Below are 17,373 nucleotides of genomic sequence, written 5' to 3' on the forward strand. Positions count from 1 at the left end.
GTGAATTGATGGTAATTATATGTACAAGTATTATATGTAGCATAATGTTGACAATTGTTAGTTTTATTAGAAAATAAAGTTTAATAATTAATTTATTAACGTATTTATAAGAGGGATATAACCCGCTTCTGTTAATTTATAATAAACATTTAAGATATATTTTTAATTATCAATAGATGTATAGAAATATGTTTTTATGACGAATGAACAATTACAATAGTTGTAAATTCATCATGAAATTAATTAATAATTTTTATTGTTAAATTAACAATTCCCTTACCTACACATAGATTATTAATAAGTAGGAATTTTTATTGTTAATAAATTTTGTCTTTATCGTTAGATAATTCGAAAAATCAAAAATTCAATTTGAATTTCGCGCCGGCATTTTGATACTCGCCGGAAAATCGGTCGATTTCGCTCTTTTGTTTTTGACGTTTCGCGCGTGAAAAGCAAAAATCTCTGCTCACTCAATAATAATTGAATTTCAATATAATTATTGAGTGTTTAAGCAGCTACAACAATACATTATCTTTGGTAAGCATAACAATATTTATATTCAACGTTTTTTCATAATGAATGTTTATAATCAGTGTTTTATTGTATGTTATATTAATGTTAACAAAAGGTCGCGGTAATGATATTGATAAAAGTTTATGTCACTTTCACGTTAATATATGTCAAATCATTAATATTAACGTACTTCATAATAAATTATAAACTTAAAGTTCCAAACAATTGTTTCTACAAACTTTTATCAATCAATATATTTTATTATACTAGCTCGATAAAGTTTATGCAAAGTGAGGTTAAGTGCAACAATTTTCTATTGTCCTCACAGTTTCAGATATCGTTTTAAACAATAACTCCTGGTGTACGAGCTGTCCTTGCATACATCTACCAGCAGAGGCTGATAGGAAGCGGGTCCAGGAAGCTGCACATGCATCATCATCGCAGATCCTTCTTTCATCTTTCTTTTCTTTCCCTTTTCTTAATTATTTACTTTCCTTTTTCACCTATTATAACAATAGATGCAAACTGTCTTCTCTTATTTCTGAAAATAAAATTCAATTTCTGAAATACTTTCTCATTGTCGAGGTACCATCATCTTCTTGGGGATTGCTGAACGAAGCTGCTCTTCTTCTGGAACATCTAGCTGCCCACATAACTTCAAAAAAACAAGTTGAAAGTTACACCAACAAAAAAGTTATACAACATGTATAGATATTTAAATTTATATCCTATTTCATGATTTGTATTTAATGAATTTTTTCTTCATCAGGCATATTATTATTTTTTTTTTCAGGGATGTGCTATTGCACTTCCCTGATTAATTATGCAAGTGCGTAGACTAATCTAGTTGTATTTATAGGTTCAAAACTTAGAAGTTCAACGGAACACCAAGGCCATCGAGGTACTCTGCACTTCTGGACTGGAAAACTGCAGTTAACAGGATATTCGCAGTCAATCTCTTCGTTAGCAGTTCCTCGATAAGGGTATAATATTTTGCCCAAGTGTCTAACAGTTGTTTACTTGGTACTTTTTGTTCAGCTTCATCCAATTAGCAAGTTCACCTGTAAGCCTGCATCCGCTTAGCCACTTTACAGATATATCTTAAGAGATGTATCTCTTAGTCAAAGTGACACATGTTTTATAGTTTTTGACTGTTTTTGTACGTACAGACACTTGTAATAACTCTGTCTGTTACTCACAAGGAAAGGTACCCAACCCGAACTCACCGATTTTGATGATTTTCATATATGTTGTAGAACATAAAAAAATAAGAGACACGTATTTTTTTTTATCGGCTAATTTTCACTTTTAAGGGGTAAAAACCTCCCCTAAAGTTAACCCCCAAAAAGCGTTTTTTTTAAATATCTCGGCTTAAAATTAATATTTTTCAATGAAACAAATTGGAGATTATTTCTTACAAAAAGAGCAAGTATTTCATGGTGATTTGAAGAGTAAGGGTAGCATCCCCTATTTTTTAGGGGTTGAAAACATATATTTTTTGGCATAATTTTATAATAAAAATGTTTAAACCGACTAAAAAAAATTGGAAAAAATGTTTAAACATCCTTAATAACAAAATTTAGTTGACGTCTTTTGGTGTTTTCATAAATATTACCCCTAAGGGGGTAAACCACCCCTAACACAAAATAACTGTAAATATGTAATTCAATACATAATATTTCGTAGAAAGTTTGTATATAGAGGTTTTCGAGGTCGCTGATTACAAATCTGTTATCAGATTTTGAAAATTCAAAATGGCGGATCCAATATGGCGGACGGAAATATCGAAAAAAAAATTTATATAATAAAAAAGTTTTAAACGACTAAAAAATTTGGAAAAAATTTGTTAACATGGCGGATCCAATGTGGTGGACGAAAATGTCGAAAAAAAATTTTAACTTTCATAAAAACTTGTTATAAATGTGTTATCTTTGTAGCCTGTAAATGTGAACTAAAGAGCCTTAAACCCTAAACCCCTAAAGAACAAATAGGCTAAATGGTTGTGCTTTTTAACCAAACCACCTCAAATTCCTAAATTTGTAAACAAGAAAATTCTGTGTGTGAAGCAGTTTTATAATTTCCGTAGAAATTGTTATCAGAATGTTATTGAAATTCCTTTATTGTAAATTCAACTTATAATGTATTTTTGTTTATAATATTAGAGTATAATAATAATCTACAATCTTTTATCTTTTGCCATAGTGCATTTTTTGTATTGAGCATAAAATATATTATTTTACGATGTTTTTACAATAATGGTAGTCCTCATAAAAGTGTTTAAAGCACAATGCTTTTTGCACCAACCACATCGTACAATTGCAATGTTTGTGCACCCTTGTATTTCATAATGTGTGGCACAAGACTTTCCAAAACTGAAATCTATAGGATTATCAAATTTATCTGGTTTTTCATTGACGTAACCGCTTTTATACCAGGAATATTTAAACAAATCTATATATCTCGGTGAAGACAGTTGGTTGTGAACCAATGATTGAATTTTAATTATATTATTTCTCACATGTAAATTCATATCATGATCCATTAACATTACATTATCAGAAAATGTTCGGACAAAGTTTTTCCAAATACGGAATCCATAGACATCAAGTGGTTGTATTTTTCCTGTGGTTCCAGTTGGAATTTTTTTATGTTAATAATTTTATTTTGTGGCATTGTTTCTTCTATAACTTTGTCACAATGACCACTCCAAGAATCAAGTAATAGTATTGAGTGATGGCCTACATAGGGATAAAATATTTTTTCCAACCAGATTTTGAAGTGATCTGCAATTAAACGACTTACTAATTAACTGATCAACGATATTACAATGTAAAAATTGTTATTAGTTCCCTTACTTGTTGTTAATTTTCCAGATTTGGATGTTTCCACGTACACGTTTTCTAGTCTAAATATGTTTTGTTCTACAATAGGGCCAAACTTGCCACTTGGTTCCTTTAAAACAAGAAATAGCGGTGACAACAGTTGTCCAGTAGCTGATATTAGTGGCTGTATAGTATAACTATGCGTTGTTGCTGAAATTGACTGTACCAGACATTGTACTTGCTTTTCTCCTTCTACTGCTAATGTTCTTCCAGAATGCATTTCTAGCTGAAATCCGCTCTGATCTATATTATACAAATTTTCGAGTCCAATCCTTGGTATACACGATTTAACGTCATCGATAAATGCTTCAGCTTTAGCCGTAAGTTCTGCACTACTTTCTAGTGTTTTTCTTGTTATGAACTTATTTATTTTCCTAGAAACTATTCGGTGTGCTTGCTTAAATTTGAGTAACCAATGTTTAGAAGCTTTGAATCTAATATCATCAAAACCAATTTCTTTTTTAGCTTGTAAGGCCCATCGAATTATATCTTCATCATGGATAATTGAACCACTGTCGAGAGCTGCTTGAAAATTATCCAGGGTATACTGACAAATATGTGCTACTTTTTCTCTATACGTGCCACCTTTATTAATTGAATGAGCCCAACGACGTAGCTGACTAATAGATGATACTTTTTTGAATCTGTTTTGCACTGTTTTGAGACTTAAATTTTGCTTCGTTTTGCTACTTCTCCAAAATTCTACAGCTCTTTTTTTGTATTCAAAATCTAGTTCTTCATTATCTGCTGTACATTGATTTGTTGGTGCTATATCCGGATCAGGAAAATGATGTTGCACTTCATCTTCAATTATTTCCACATTATGGTCTTTATACTCTTCTTGAAAATCCAAAGAGTCATCAGTAATCATTTCTACATCGTTGAAATCATGTGTTGCATCTATTAAAATTTCTTTTATTTTTTCGGCCAACTCTGTTTCGTGATAATTCGTGACACTATCTGGTATGTTTAACGCTTGAAAGTATGCTAATAATAAGTTTAGAACGTTTAACGGATTAATTTTCATTTTTCAATCTAAAATGAAAACAAGCGGTAAAATTTATACAAGCTGTGTTTTTGCATGTAAGGCACGACTGCTACATTTCTACCAGAATAAAACGAGTGAATGTAAATTGAATCAAATCATTAATTTATGCATTGGAGAAGAATTCTCGTTCCACTTTGTGATGTTCGGAAAACTCTATTTTTGGTTTTATTCAACTTTTATTCACTTTGAAATTGAATAATGTAAATCTATATAAAATCACTAAAGAAAATTTTCTACAACAGTATGATACCACTGACAAACAAAAATTCGTACTTTCCGGCATCGAACTAGAATATCCACAAAACTCACTCACTGCCTAAAAAATAACACAGCCAGCTGAGGTAAACACTCGATGAAAACAATCTAAAAAAAGAACATACTGATTCGCACATATTGTCAACAACTTTTATGAGTGAAAGACATTTATCTGTGGAATTATCATTGAATGTACGATAACATTCATTAAACTAATGAATGCATATAAAATTCCCTTTCAATAACAACGTGTTCTTTAATTGCAAATGAAGTTCGAGTATTAATATTCTTTTATGTATTTTTACCAATAACAAAAATTATCATAGTAATATAATAATAATAATAATAAGAAGAAGAATAAGCATAATTGCAATAGCAATAATAACAGTAATACTGATAATAGCAATGATAATGAAAAATAATAATAATAATTAGAATAATATTTATTATTAAATTTAGATTTTTTGATAAATTCATTAAATCGTATCAAATAGTATTATTATGGAATTCCAGACTGTAAATATTTTACTATAGATACAATAATCATTACTTCGAGAATTCATCTAAAAAACGTTTGGCTTACGAAATAATTGTAACAATGAAAAACTCCCAAGTTTGACAACATTAAATTTTATTACAAAACGCAAAAGAGTTTGATAAACTAATTTTATTAACCTATGTTTTTTCATTTGCAAAAAAGTGTGGACTTTTTGAATTTATAAAATTATATAATTATGCAATTTATGAAATACTTTATAATTTATGAAATTACTTTTGAAATTATGCTAATTTATAAAAGCAGAAAAATAAATAATCTTTGATTGAAACATAAAACGAGACGTTATTTGTTACATACAAAATGATAGAATAAAATATCGGTAATATATCTATACTCGTGTCTACGGTAAAGCATAGGCCTTCGGCTTGTCTGGAGGTTAGGGGTTTGGAGTCGTTTGGTTAAAATGCACAACCATTTAGCCTATTTGTTCTTTAGGGGTTTAGGGTTTAAGGCTCTTTAGTTCACATGTACAGGCTACAAAGATCACACATTTGTAAACAAGTTTTTTTGAAAGTTAAAATTTTTTTTCGATATTTCCGTCCACCATATTGGATCCGCCATTTTGAATTTTCAAAATCTGATAACAGATTTGTAATCAGCGACCTCGAAAACCTCTATATACAAACCTTCTACAAAATATTATGGATTGAAGTATACTTATAGTTATTTTGTGTTAGGGGTGGTTTACCCCCCTAAGGGGAGGTATCTATGAAAAAACCGAAAAACTTAATTTGTTTATTATAGATGTTTACAAATTTTTTCCAAATTTTTTAGTCGTTTAAAACTTTTTTATTATATAAATTTTTTTTTCGATATTTCCGTCCGCCATATTGGATCCGCCATTTTGAATTTTCAAAATCTGATAACAGATTTGTAATCAGCGACCTCGAAAACCTCTATATACAAACTTTCTACGAAATATTATGTATTGAATTACATATTTACAGTTATTTTGTGTTAGGGGTGGTTTACCCCCTTAGGGGTAATATTTATGAAAACACCGAAAGACGTCAACTAAATTTTGTTATTAAGGATGTTTAAACATTTTTTCCAATTTTTTTTAGTCGGTTTAAACATTTTTATTATAAAATTATGCCAAAAAATATATGTTTTCAACCCCTAAAAAATAGGGGATGCTACCCTTACTCTTCAAATCACCATGAAATACTTGCTCTTTTTGTAAGAAATAATCTCCAATTTGTTTCATTGAAAAATATTAATTTTAAGCCGAGATATTTAAAAAAAACGCTTTTTGGGGGTTAACTTTAGGGGAGGTTTTTACCCCTTAAAATTGAAAATTAGCCGATAAAAAAAAATACGTGTCTCTTATTTTTTTATGTTCTACAACATATATGAAAATCATCAAAATCGGTGAGTTCGGGTTGGGTACCTTTCCTTGTCAGTACATGAACAGAATTTTGCACTTTTAAGAGTGGCAGTATGTGTCAGGTATAATGTGAATTCAACCTTATTGTTCATATACTGATTTAACAGACAGAGTTATTATGAGTTTGTGTACTTGAAAAAACTGTCAAAAAACATACTCATAATAAATACAACTATTAGGTCCCTTTACAACAAAAGATTTTAACGAATACACTTTGGAATCTGACTTAGCGCATAGTGGTTTACAGATCAACTTAATAACCGAAAGAAGCTTCATAAAAAATATCAGGGTAATTAGTTTTGCAATGACTTACAAAACCTGTATGCTAAATTTCAGATCTCTGCAAATTAAACAAATACAATGTCATTGACAACATCCCTCTCATGAAGGATAAGTTGACATATATAGTTAATCAATTTTTGAAGTAGGGGTCTGCAATTTGGCATAAGTATTTTAAAGGTTCAATGCAAACTAATTACCGTCACACTTTTTGTTCAGCTTCATCCTATTAGCAAGTTCACCTGTAAGCCACTTTACAGATGTATCTTAAGAGATGTATCTCTTAGTCAAAGTGACACATGTTTTATAGTTTTTGACTGTTTTTGTACGTACAGACACTTGTAATAACTCTGTCTGTTACTCAGTACATGAACAGAATTTTGCACTTTTAAGAGTGCCAGTATGTGTCAGGTATAATGTGAATTCAACCTTATTGTTCATACACTGATTTAACAGACAGAGTTATTATGAGTTTGTGTACTCGAAAAAACTGTCAATAAACATAATCTTAATAAATACAACTATTAGGTACCTTTACAACAAAAGATTTTAACGCATACACCTTGGAATCAGGCTTAGCGGGTGTTTTCTTACAGGTCAACTTGCTAACCAATGAAGCTACATGAAAAGTGTCAAAGTAATTAGTTTTGCAATGACTAACAAAATCTGTATGCCAAATTTCAGAGCTCTACTTCAAAAACTGCATGAATGACAGGAAAATAGCACGAGACTGGCTTTTATTTTTTACGAGTGATGAGTTTCAATCTTTGTTGGACATGCTATTTATACAGTTTTTGAAATAGAGCTCTGAAATTTCGCATGGACATTTTAAAATTGATTGTGAAATAAACTTCTATAGTTTTTTTTATTTAACTTTTGTTTGTTTTTTATTTTCAGCAGTAGACCTTGACCCGGAGATTTATTTTGTGTGTGTGACTTTGCTGACATTCTAACAGAGGATTTCTTATATCAGTAATAAGTAGCACTATTTTCTACTACATTTTTAAGTATATAAAAATAATTACTTCACCTCAGTATGTAATAGTTCACTGGCATGTATACCAAATAAAATAATGACTGACACCATTATTCGACACAATCGACACACCTATTGAAGTAATTGCAAAAGTAATTATTATTTTTATGTTCTTCAAAATAGAGTAGAAAAGGGATCCTCTGTCACAATGTTTGTAGAAAATCACACACAAAAATTTAAAAGCTGTATCAAGGTCTACGGCTAAAGATTAGACTAACGAAATAAAGTTAAATAACTTCTAGGGTAGTCTCTGCTTGGAAAAAATTATAAATAAAATGTTCAAAAAAAAAAGACTGTTTATCAGTCGTACAAGAAAATGCCTGTCTAATTATATATTCTCCTACCATTCGGACGGTTTTTTAAGTCGAGCTCTGAAATGTTGCGCATTTATTTAAAAGTGTTTCAAAAATAACTACCTTCAGAAATTGTATACGATCATATCATTAGCATGCATATAATAATATGTTACGTATCTTTTATAGGTTTGCTCATCAACCGAAAAATCAACGGCTGCAGTGAAATTAACAGTCACTACAACAATTTTGGCCAAATCATCTCTCAGGCATTGTAAGGGTATTGTCGTCTCTTGAGAGCAACACATTTTGGTTGTATTTGTTACATTCATTTATATCTTTAAATTGTTCTTTTTATTGGTTTTTTACTTGCTTCGTTTTTTGTAATTTCATCGTACGTTATCGGATAAGTAGCTCTTCTCGAACATCGCGTCGAAATGTATAGGCTTCAAAGTTTACGGTCTAGGAAACCCTTGAATAATTGCAGTGCTGATCACAGAGCTCGCAGAAGAAGATTGTTCGAAAGAGCGCGGGATGATTATCTATCAGAAACTGCTTCAAATCATTCAGCAGACTCTCATGACTCTCTTGCCGACGTTCGTTCTTTAGCTTCAGTTTATCGCTCTGATGAACACGTAGCTTCTCCTCCTCTTCATGATAGCACAATCGATACAAATTGCCCTTTTGAAGTTGGTTCCAGTAACAGCGTTTCGAATGAATTAGAATCGAATCATGGCGATTGTGTTTGTTTGCGCGAAAACGTCGACATTTTTGAAGAAAAATTAGGCACGGTTTTCGCTGAACAAAATATGACTCACCAGCAAATAAAAGCTGTTTTGCAAGTCATCAAGAGTCATGATTGTTTCTCAAGCATGCATGTCGATCCGAGGACAATCATGAAAACACCTGCTTACTGTAATCTTCCCATTACAGAAGTTGGCGGAGGCGAGTATCTGCATTTGGGTGTAAGAAATGCTTTGGTCAAATGTCTTTCATCGACTCCTGTAAACATGCATCCCGATACCCTGCTTCAATTAGATTTCAGCACTGATGAGGCTTCTCTGGACAAAGTTGGTAAAATCTTGATGTGGCCTATTCAGATTAGAGTAGTCAATATTTTTAACAGTAGCCTATACATTGTCGGTGTATTTAAAGGCTCGAGAAAACCAAACTCCGCATTGACATTCTTCCAGCCGTTTAAAGAGGAGATGCAAGAATTATATGACAATGGGCTTGATTTTCAGATCAAAAATTTTGTCGTTCGTTCAAGGTGCTTTGTTGCCGATGCACCTGCTCGTACTTTTTCTTTGGGTCATCGCGGGCACAATTCTCGTGCTCCTTGTTCAAGATGCTGGGTTAGAGGGGAGTGTGTTCGAGCTGGAGTTATGGTGTATAAAGGAACGGATCATAGGCTTCGTACAGAGAATGAATATTCTTTAATGGTAGATACGGATCACCACAATTGTATAGAATGCCCACTTGCTTCGCTTCATTTCAATATAGTTTCCGGTACGGTATTTGATTATATGCACTTAGTGTGTCTTGGCGTAATGGAAAAAATTTTGTAAGGAGTAATAGATGGCAGGTTCATAAAATCATCGAAAATATCAAACAAGAGTCATCTACAAGCTCTAGATCGCCGGCTTGAAATAGTTAAAATGTACTGTCCAAGAGATTTTGCTCGGAAGCCTACCAATATTGCGAAGCATGGCAAGTTTAAAGCCACTGAGCAAAGACAGATACTTCTGTACAGTGGGCCGGTTATTTTTTACGGATTGGTAAACGATGCTGTGTTCAGTCATTTTCTCCTTCTTCACACTGCGATCAGAATTCTAGTAGATCCTGGACACACGATCCAATCTATTGATTTTGCAGACAATTGCATCAAACTCTTTAACGAAACTTCTTCCGACGTTTATGGCGTAGAATTTCTTTCATATAACGTTCATGCTCTTTTACATCTCCCCGACGATGTTAGATCCTTTGGTCCGTTAGATTCGTTTTCAGCATTTCCCTACGAAAACAATATGACGTATTGTCGCAAAATGTGTAGGAAACCGAGTCAGCATTTGCAACAGATTGCTAATAGGAACGCGGAAAATTGCCATACGCAGAGTAAAGTACTCGTCGATCCATCCAGACTAAAGTTCATTGCAAAGCACGTAAAAGGTCCTACTCGACCAGTCGACGATTACAATTATTGTCAATATAGTAAAGTCCTTACATGGTCGATTTATTTGTCAATACTTCGACAGGATAGCGCAATTGTTCTTCGAAACGGTCCCATAGCTATTATTCAAAATATTATAGAACGTAATAATGGATGCTATTTTCTTTTAAAACAATTTACAAAAATTGACGATTTCTTTGATCTTCCGTGTCGCTCATCTGCCATTGGTGTTTATCTTTGTTCGTTATTAAGCTCAGAATTGATTTACGTTAGTCTCAATCAAATCGCAGGGAAATTTTTTTTAATGCCGTACTGGTCGAAAGAAGATCCAACTAAAGAATGTAGCACCGAACGTTTCGTCGTTGTTAAAATTATTTCTACGCAGATCGCAAATTACTTTTATAGCATTGCATGGCATACGCCCTGCTATACAATAATTTACTTTACACGTGTAATAATGTACGACTGTACTATTTTATAGCTAATTTTACACACTAGTACAAACATACATTATCATCGTAGATGAACGGCAAGGCCAAAAAGAACACCGGAGGACTTTCTGTAGCTGCTGCTGCAGAAAATCTTAGCAGAAAGATGATCCTCTTGGAAGGCTCTCAGTCACTGTTGGTCCCTTCCTTAACAAAGAAGAAAATAAAGAAGCGGCCACAACCTCTGGCTCATTCGACGCCAATACCTGGGGCATCCCAGCAGTTGCTGGAAGCACCGCCGCCAAAGAGGCCAATGCATAAATATTCGGCTCATTCGCAGCCAAAAGCTGGAACATCCCAGCAACTTCAGGAAGCACCGCCACCGAAGAGGCCAAAGATTAATCTCACAGCTCCGAGATCAACACCAGTCTCAGTTGTTAAAAAGATTAAGAAGCCTGAAACTGCATTGACCAACATTGATTTGCAGCGGAGAAGTATGAGTAAAAATTACTATTGTTAAATAAAATATTATTTATATTATTTTGCTACGCTACCACTAATTTATTCTTCTGTTACATTTCAGCGCAACACGATACAATTTCTCAATTGGGCGCATCGTCGTCAACCATCGAATTGACGGAGAAGATTAAGTAAGTAACAAATTTAATGATCCACAGTTCAAACTTGTTTTTTTAATAATTCAATTCTTTTATTCGACATTTTAGTTCGCTCAACAGAAGAATCATCAACGTTAAAGAAACAAATACGTAATATACTTTGCATAATTTTATTTCTTGCTATAAATTTATTTTATTCATTTATTTTTTGTTACAGCACCATCAACAACCCACTCATATCCCTTGAGAATTCGGTCAAGTAAAATCTACGTTTATATTAATTTAAACTTAAGTGTAATATATTTTATTTTACATTAATACTTTTGATTTTAGATCATTGGACGATAGAACAAAGCGGATGGAGGAAATGCAAGAGTAAGTTGACATTTATGGTTGAATTTTGCAATCGAAACGATAATTGCAAATTATCGACTAATTTTACTTTTTAGATCCATGTTGAAGATGCTCAAGGACATGACGAAAAGAAACTCCCCTAAGGCTAGAAGAAGACCTGCCTGCTTCCCTTTTAAGTTGATTGCAGATCTGCTTGAATTTAACAATTCGAATGAGGAGCTGTATGACGATGTCGTGAGTATCCGTGTTCTTCTAATTAATAAATCATTAGTATTATATTGAAAAAACTTGTAGGTCAACTATCTCGCCTACCTGGGAGGTGCCAATCTCTGCGACGAAGCTAACTTTTATTTTAAAAACTGCTTTGAATTCGACGCCGACCTCTTCCGTAATCTGTCCTGGCTTGGCTCCAGAATCGACGATGTCAAGGTGTCTCTAATGTCGACTCGTTTTGCGCGTGCTTGCGAAGGTACGCATACTTCGAATTACTTGCGATTCATATAATTCCTATTACCTTTTTATTTTACAGCTGTAATAAATCTCAACAAGGACGCTTTAGAGAAGCCCACAAAAGACAAATTCGCCACTGCCATGACGAAGGCAATTAAGAATGCCAAGGAAGCGTATCGCCGAAAGAGAGCTGCTGCACAAAATGGTAGTAGAAACGGTCCTGCAAACGCTCAGCAGCCACGGCAGCCTCCACAATGACGCGGTGTTCGTGTCCATTTGCCGATCAACAATCGTGTCCTCAATGAACCGCAAGACGAGCTGAACAACCGGCTGCAGAGCAACGAGGACTACGGAGATCCCCTCCCACCCAGGCAATTGGAACCTGCCAATAATGATGAGGAGGACGAGGACCAGTACGCTGACGAGATCCAGGACAATGAAGAGAAATCGGAAGAGGAACAGGGGGAGAACGAGGAGGAAGAAGAAGAGGAAGACGAAGAGGAAGAAGAAGAGGAAGACGAAGAGGAAGAAGAAGAGGAAGAAGAAGGGGAAAATAACGAGGACGAGTTCGAAGAAAAATCTCAGGAGAGATTGAAGAAAGAAGAAAAGCACCAAAACGAGGACGAGGAAAATTATTGGAATGGATTCATCGAAAATCAAGAAGATCAATGCAACAATGACGACGACGACCCATTAAGCTGCGACTTGTTTGTCGAGCCGTAATGAAGAGGATTTGAGGGATGAGTTAATCATTTGTTTTTCTTATACATTTCTTTTATTTTAAATAATTCTCCTTACAGCATGATAAAGTAATACACATAAATTTTCATCTTTTTGATTATTTATTTATTGAACAGCAGTGTTTTATGTGTATTTTTTTATCTAAAGGCTCTTTTACATTTTTTTTTTATTTTTTAACGTAGCTTTTAATTTGTTTTTTGAAATTCAAAATTAAATATTAGATTTATAAATTCATTCATTTCAGTTCATTACTTTTTAGAAATGTAAGAGAGCGTTGGAGGGGCTGATCGCTGTTGGCTGGGCCTTACAGAGTTGGGCGAGGTCGGGGCCTTTCTCACCCTAAACCATAAAAAAATTCTTTGCAGATACTGGAACAAAAATTTGCCTGTAAGTAGCGAAATTAAAGGTAATTTTTATCCTATGCTTATCTATAATATCTTAAATCCCTTATTATTTTTGTCTTTGATTTTATTTTGTTACGGCGGAGTACCTGTGGAGATTCAGGGACTACAGAACTCTACGCAGCCACTTCCTGCAGTCATACACCAGGTAAAGTAAATTTTATTCTATACTAATTTTTAATTCATGTATTAATTGATTTGTTAGGTGTACTAATATTTTTTACATAAAGTCTTTAACTGCATATATAAAATAATATGAATTATCTTTTCAGTTATTATACTTCAGTCAATTATTGCTCAAGTGCGTCTATTATAATGCATTTGTATTTACAGGTTTGAAAGGTTTTGAATAGAAGGTGTTCATATTTGGATCACCTGGAGCCCATATCGGTTGTTGTAGTGGGGAATATAATCAGCCTCTTCGGATACACCAGCTCTGCAAGAAGACTACGCAAAGCATTTTTTAGGTCATTATTGTTAAACAAGTATAAATATTATCAGACTGCTTAACAATCCTTCTTAAAAATGATCCTTTGCAAACTAAAATTCCGGTGCTGCTAATACAGGTAAACTTGCTAAGAGAATCAAGTTAACTGGCAGGGTATGTACTTTTCAATCTATTAAAATTGCATGATAAACTTGCTCATAGCAATGTTCGCCAGTCGAAGACAAAACAATGTTCATCATGCCATTTTAATAGGTCTGAAATTTCGAATATAAGTGTCATTTTCATCACAAAACTATTTACCGTGTCAGTTTTAGGTAACTTGATCCTTGTCAAAAGTTTACCTGTACCTTCACCTCCGGCTTTTGAGGTTGCGACTCTGATTTTTCATAAGGATTGTCAAGCAGTCTCAGCAGAAATTACAATATTCTCTAGTCTTATTTACCTATACCTATTTTTTGTGCAGGTGACTGTGGCTGTGCATGTGGTATGTACCCGCCATGTCTCTCTTGATGCGCAACACAGAAGTAAAGTGTCTACTAAAAGCTAGTGCAAGTCTTGTGCGGGGAAGAAAAATTATTAGGGATTAGCATGTAAGGGAGTAGGCTAGTTAATCTAAGATCTCTTCGAGCCTGAACATCCACACGCGTTTAGACAAAAAAAGCCTATGATTCTTACAATGAATGATAAAGTGATCTTTTAACTTTTATTTAAGTTTGCCTATTCTTTATATGCACTGACTATTATACAAAGGCGATATATATTTTTATAGTAAAAAATCGAATAAGAATAAAAAATACAATAGTCTCTACAGCCAAGAGATTCACTTCATTAATTATTGTAAGAAATTACAGACTTATTCTGGCTAAGCACATGCAGGTGTTAAGATGAACGTTATAACAGGTACAACAAAATCATAATCTGACTAGCTTTGTTATGTTATCTAAAGTCCCTGTACAGAATTCCAGATCTCTAGGTTAAATAGCATTTCAATTACAAGGTCTTAAAAATATTCTTATACGTCTTTTCATCGGCTTTTTTAGGATGTTCCTCTTATAATGTTTATCAAAACACTCACACTAACAACTGTCTTATACTTAACGATTGTTATAATGTACTTCGTATTATATATGGCGTGATATTAATTAACTGATTTTATTGCTCTTGCGCTTATTTATTATAATTGTATTTTTTATCTTTATTTAAATTTGTTTACTTGATATTAATAAAAAATAATTTTATTAAAGTGAATTTTCAGAGGTTTTATATATATATATATATATATATATATATATACCGGGTACCGAAAATGCACAAATGTAGGCACAATGTTTTCATACAGCTTCGCATAATGCTGGCACAATGGCAACATACTGCGCAAGCTGGAATTCCTCGCGAATTAAAGTATTTTGAAAATGCCGGCATAATGAGCACATCTCATGTTGGCATATCGACAGCATCCGTGCCGTCATTTTGCTGAGCACGCGGTGCCAGCATCGTGCCGGCACTTAAATTAAGAAAAAAGAAAAAAATTATATCCGAGCGGGGATCGAACCCTGAACCTTTCGGTTAGCAGGCTGGCACTTTACCACTCGACCACAAACACTTGTTACAAGTCATGGACAATTGTGTCCTTATATACTGCGAGTAGCTGTTGATATTAATAAAGTTGCGAGTTATTGTAATAAACAATAACCAGAATTATTATCAACGCGATAACAACATCGATATTCGCCGCTTATTTTGTATATAGGCGCGAAACCTGCAGGCTGCTATAAATTCGGTAGTTATAAAAGTAGAATAGTCACCCATCATGCATGATTTTTGTCGACACGCGTAATGACATTTTTCAAAAATTCGTGGCGGCGTTGTGCCAGCCATTCGTCAGCGCACGTGCCGAATTCCGGAAGATACGGTTTCAATCTTTTTACGGATTCCTGCGTTATAAATTATAAGGTTTACTGCAATGTTATCGGAAATAATCGATTTCAGTATTGCGATAAACTTATGTATCAATACTGGCATTTCTTCAACTCGAGTTTTTATGCTTATAAGTTTAAATTTAACAGCTCAAGCTATATAAATAAACAAATGCTCGAGCTCTAGCGCCATTATTGATCATATTTAAGTTTCAAACGTAAGATCCCAGGTTGAAAAAAGTGTCCGAGCGGACTGAGTACCGTGCAGCTAATCGCGGCTAATGGGTTCAAAGACATTCTGTGGATTTTTTTTTCTTTTTATATTGGTACAGGTGCAGGTGAATCGATTTTTATATCAACCCGCTACTTTTTTGGGGATTTTTGCCGCTCTAAATTGTAATAATAATATATTGATGGCATTTTCACATTGAACGAACACACGATTGTACATAAGCATATACGTGATATTTTTATACGCATATACGATTCGGCTTTTTCGCGCAACTGCATCAAATTTCGATTTAAAATTGATACAAGTTTAATTTTTTTTTATAAATAATTGTTAATCACTGCATAAAACTATGTTACACATTTAAAAACTTTTTGAATTGCAATGGTTTCGCGGCATCTCGAATCGGGCGTCTGCGCGCACGCGCCACACGTTTGCTCCACCCATTTTAGAAAGAGACAGACTGCTCTCCTCTCTCGCACAATGAGCTTTACAGCAGCAGAGTCTATATAATTCTGAAACGCGCACATATATGTATATGTGATTTCCCCGGCTCGCGCCTATAGCGAGCGGTGGAGGGATCAAGTATAGACGATCGACATCACCAGTGCTACCGATTAATCAACTCAATTGGGTAAGTTTAATATATTATTTTTATATGTTTATTCGGAAAATTGGGTAATTTGTTTATACACGCCGATTTTCAGGTTAGAAAAATCGCGCGCGTGTGCATAGTTTCTTCCGTGATAATCTAGCTTTCCGGTTTCCTACGAATTTTTCAACGTATTCGTATTTTTTGCAGATTCCAGAAGAGGCTGCTCACCTGCATTCTTCATCGCGGTGTCCAGCAGGTCCAGAGAGAAGCAGCCTACAATTTGCGACTACTTCTCTGGACATTGAGTTTTATTAATCGTTTTTCATTCTCTCTAATTCGCTTTATTCTCTCATAATAATTTCATCTCATATATCACTCATACTTTATCTCATTCTGCCTCTCATTTTCATTATTCATTATATTCAATATACAGGGTGACCCAATTTAAACGGGCACCGCTCATAACTCGTCAGGGACAGCCACAATCGAAAAAATGGTAGAGATCAAAGTTGTAGGATATCGAAGGGGCAACCCGATGGTGACCTTGGATTTGACCTTGAACGCGTTTTTCAAGGTCATTTGAAGGTCAACTTTGGATTTTTAAATAGGAACCCTATTCTTTTATTGCGGGAATGGAAAGAGCGGTAAATTTTACGTTCAGAATGGTATGTTCGGTTGCGGCACTGAAGGTCATCTCAATGTCCTGCAGCCAGAATGAAACCCCGCCTATGTAATTCCTCTAGCAACGCCAAATTAAAAAAAATGGTAGAGA

General features: G+C 33.9%; 2 protein-coding genes across 10 annotated transcripts in view; one reads left to right on the forward strand and one right to left on the reverse strand.

Moving 5' to 3' along the window:
• LOC100115274 overlaps positions 1 to 17,373 on the reverse strand; it is a 106,946-nt gene that overhangs the window by 28,372 nt on the left and 61,201 nt on the right. The gene's annotated exons all lie outside the window — the stretch shown is intronic.
• LOC107981836 lies at positions 9,553 to 15,045 on the forward strand. Of its 3 annotated transcripts, none has more exons than XM_032602030.1 (12): positions 9,553 to 11,344; positions 11,434 to 11,500; positions 11,576 to 11,617; positions 11,685 to 11,726; positions 11,801 to 11,842; positions 11,917 to 12,055; positions 12,116 to 12,290; positions 12,351 to 13,015; positions 13,272 to 13,399; positions 13,511 to 13,561; positions 13,747 to 13,880; positions 14,325 to 15,045. In XM_032602030.1, exons 1-8 carry the CDS (start codon positions 10,945 to 10,947, stop codon positions 12,527 to 12,529), a joined length of 1,086 nt encoding a protein of 361 aa, XP_032457921.1. In that variant the 5' UTR covers positions 9,553 to 10,944; the 3' UTR covers positions 12,530 to 13,015; positions 13,272 to 13,399; positions 13,511 to 13,561; positions 13,747 to 13,880; positions 14,325 to 15,045. The 3 variants fall into 3 exon arrangements, with proteins under 3 accessions (XP_032457921.1, XP_032457920.1, XP_031785860.1); XM_032602029.1 differs by having other exon boundaries at positions 13,517 to 13,561; XM_031930000.2 differs by having other exon boundaries at positions 13,272 to 13,561.

This window comes from Nasonia vitripennis (assembly GCF_009193385.2).
Source record: "Nasonia vitripennis strain AsymCx chromosome 4 unlocalized genomic scaffold, Nvit_psr_1.1 chr4_random0007, whole genome shotgun sequence".
Taxonomy (NCBI): Eukaryota; Metazoa; Arthropoda; class Insecta; order Hymenoptera; family Pteromalidae; genus Nasonia; species Nasonia vitripennis.

What these genes read in the sequence shown, in the direction of transcription:
- LOC107981836 (XM_031930000.2), top strand. Translation starts at nt 10,945, where the DNA reads ATGAACGGCAAGGCCAAAAAGAACACCGGAGGACTTTCTGTAGCTGCT. An exon ending in CATTGATTTGCAGCGGAGAA is followed by an intron (nt 11,345 to 11,433) that starts GTATGAGTAAAA and finishes GTTACATTTCAG; the next exon opens with CGCAACACGATACAATTTCT. An exon ending in AGGAGCTGTATGACGATGTC is followed by an intron (nt 12,056 to 12,115) that starts GTGAGTATCCGT and finishes AAAAACTTGTAG; the next exon opens with GTCAACTATCTCGCCTACCT.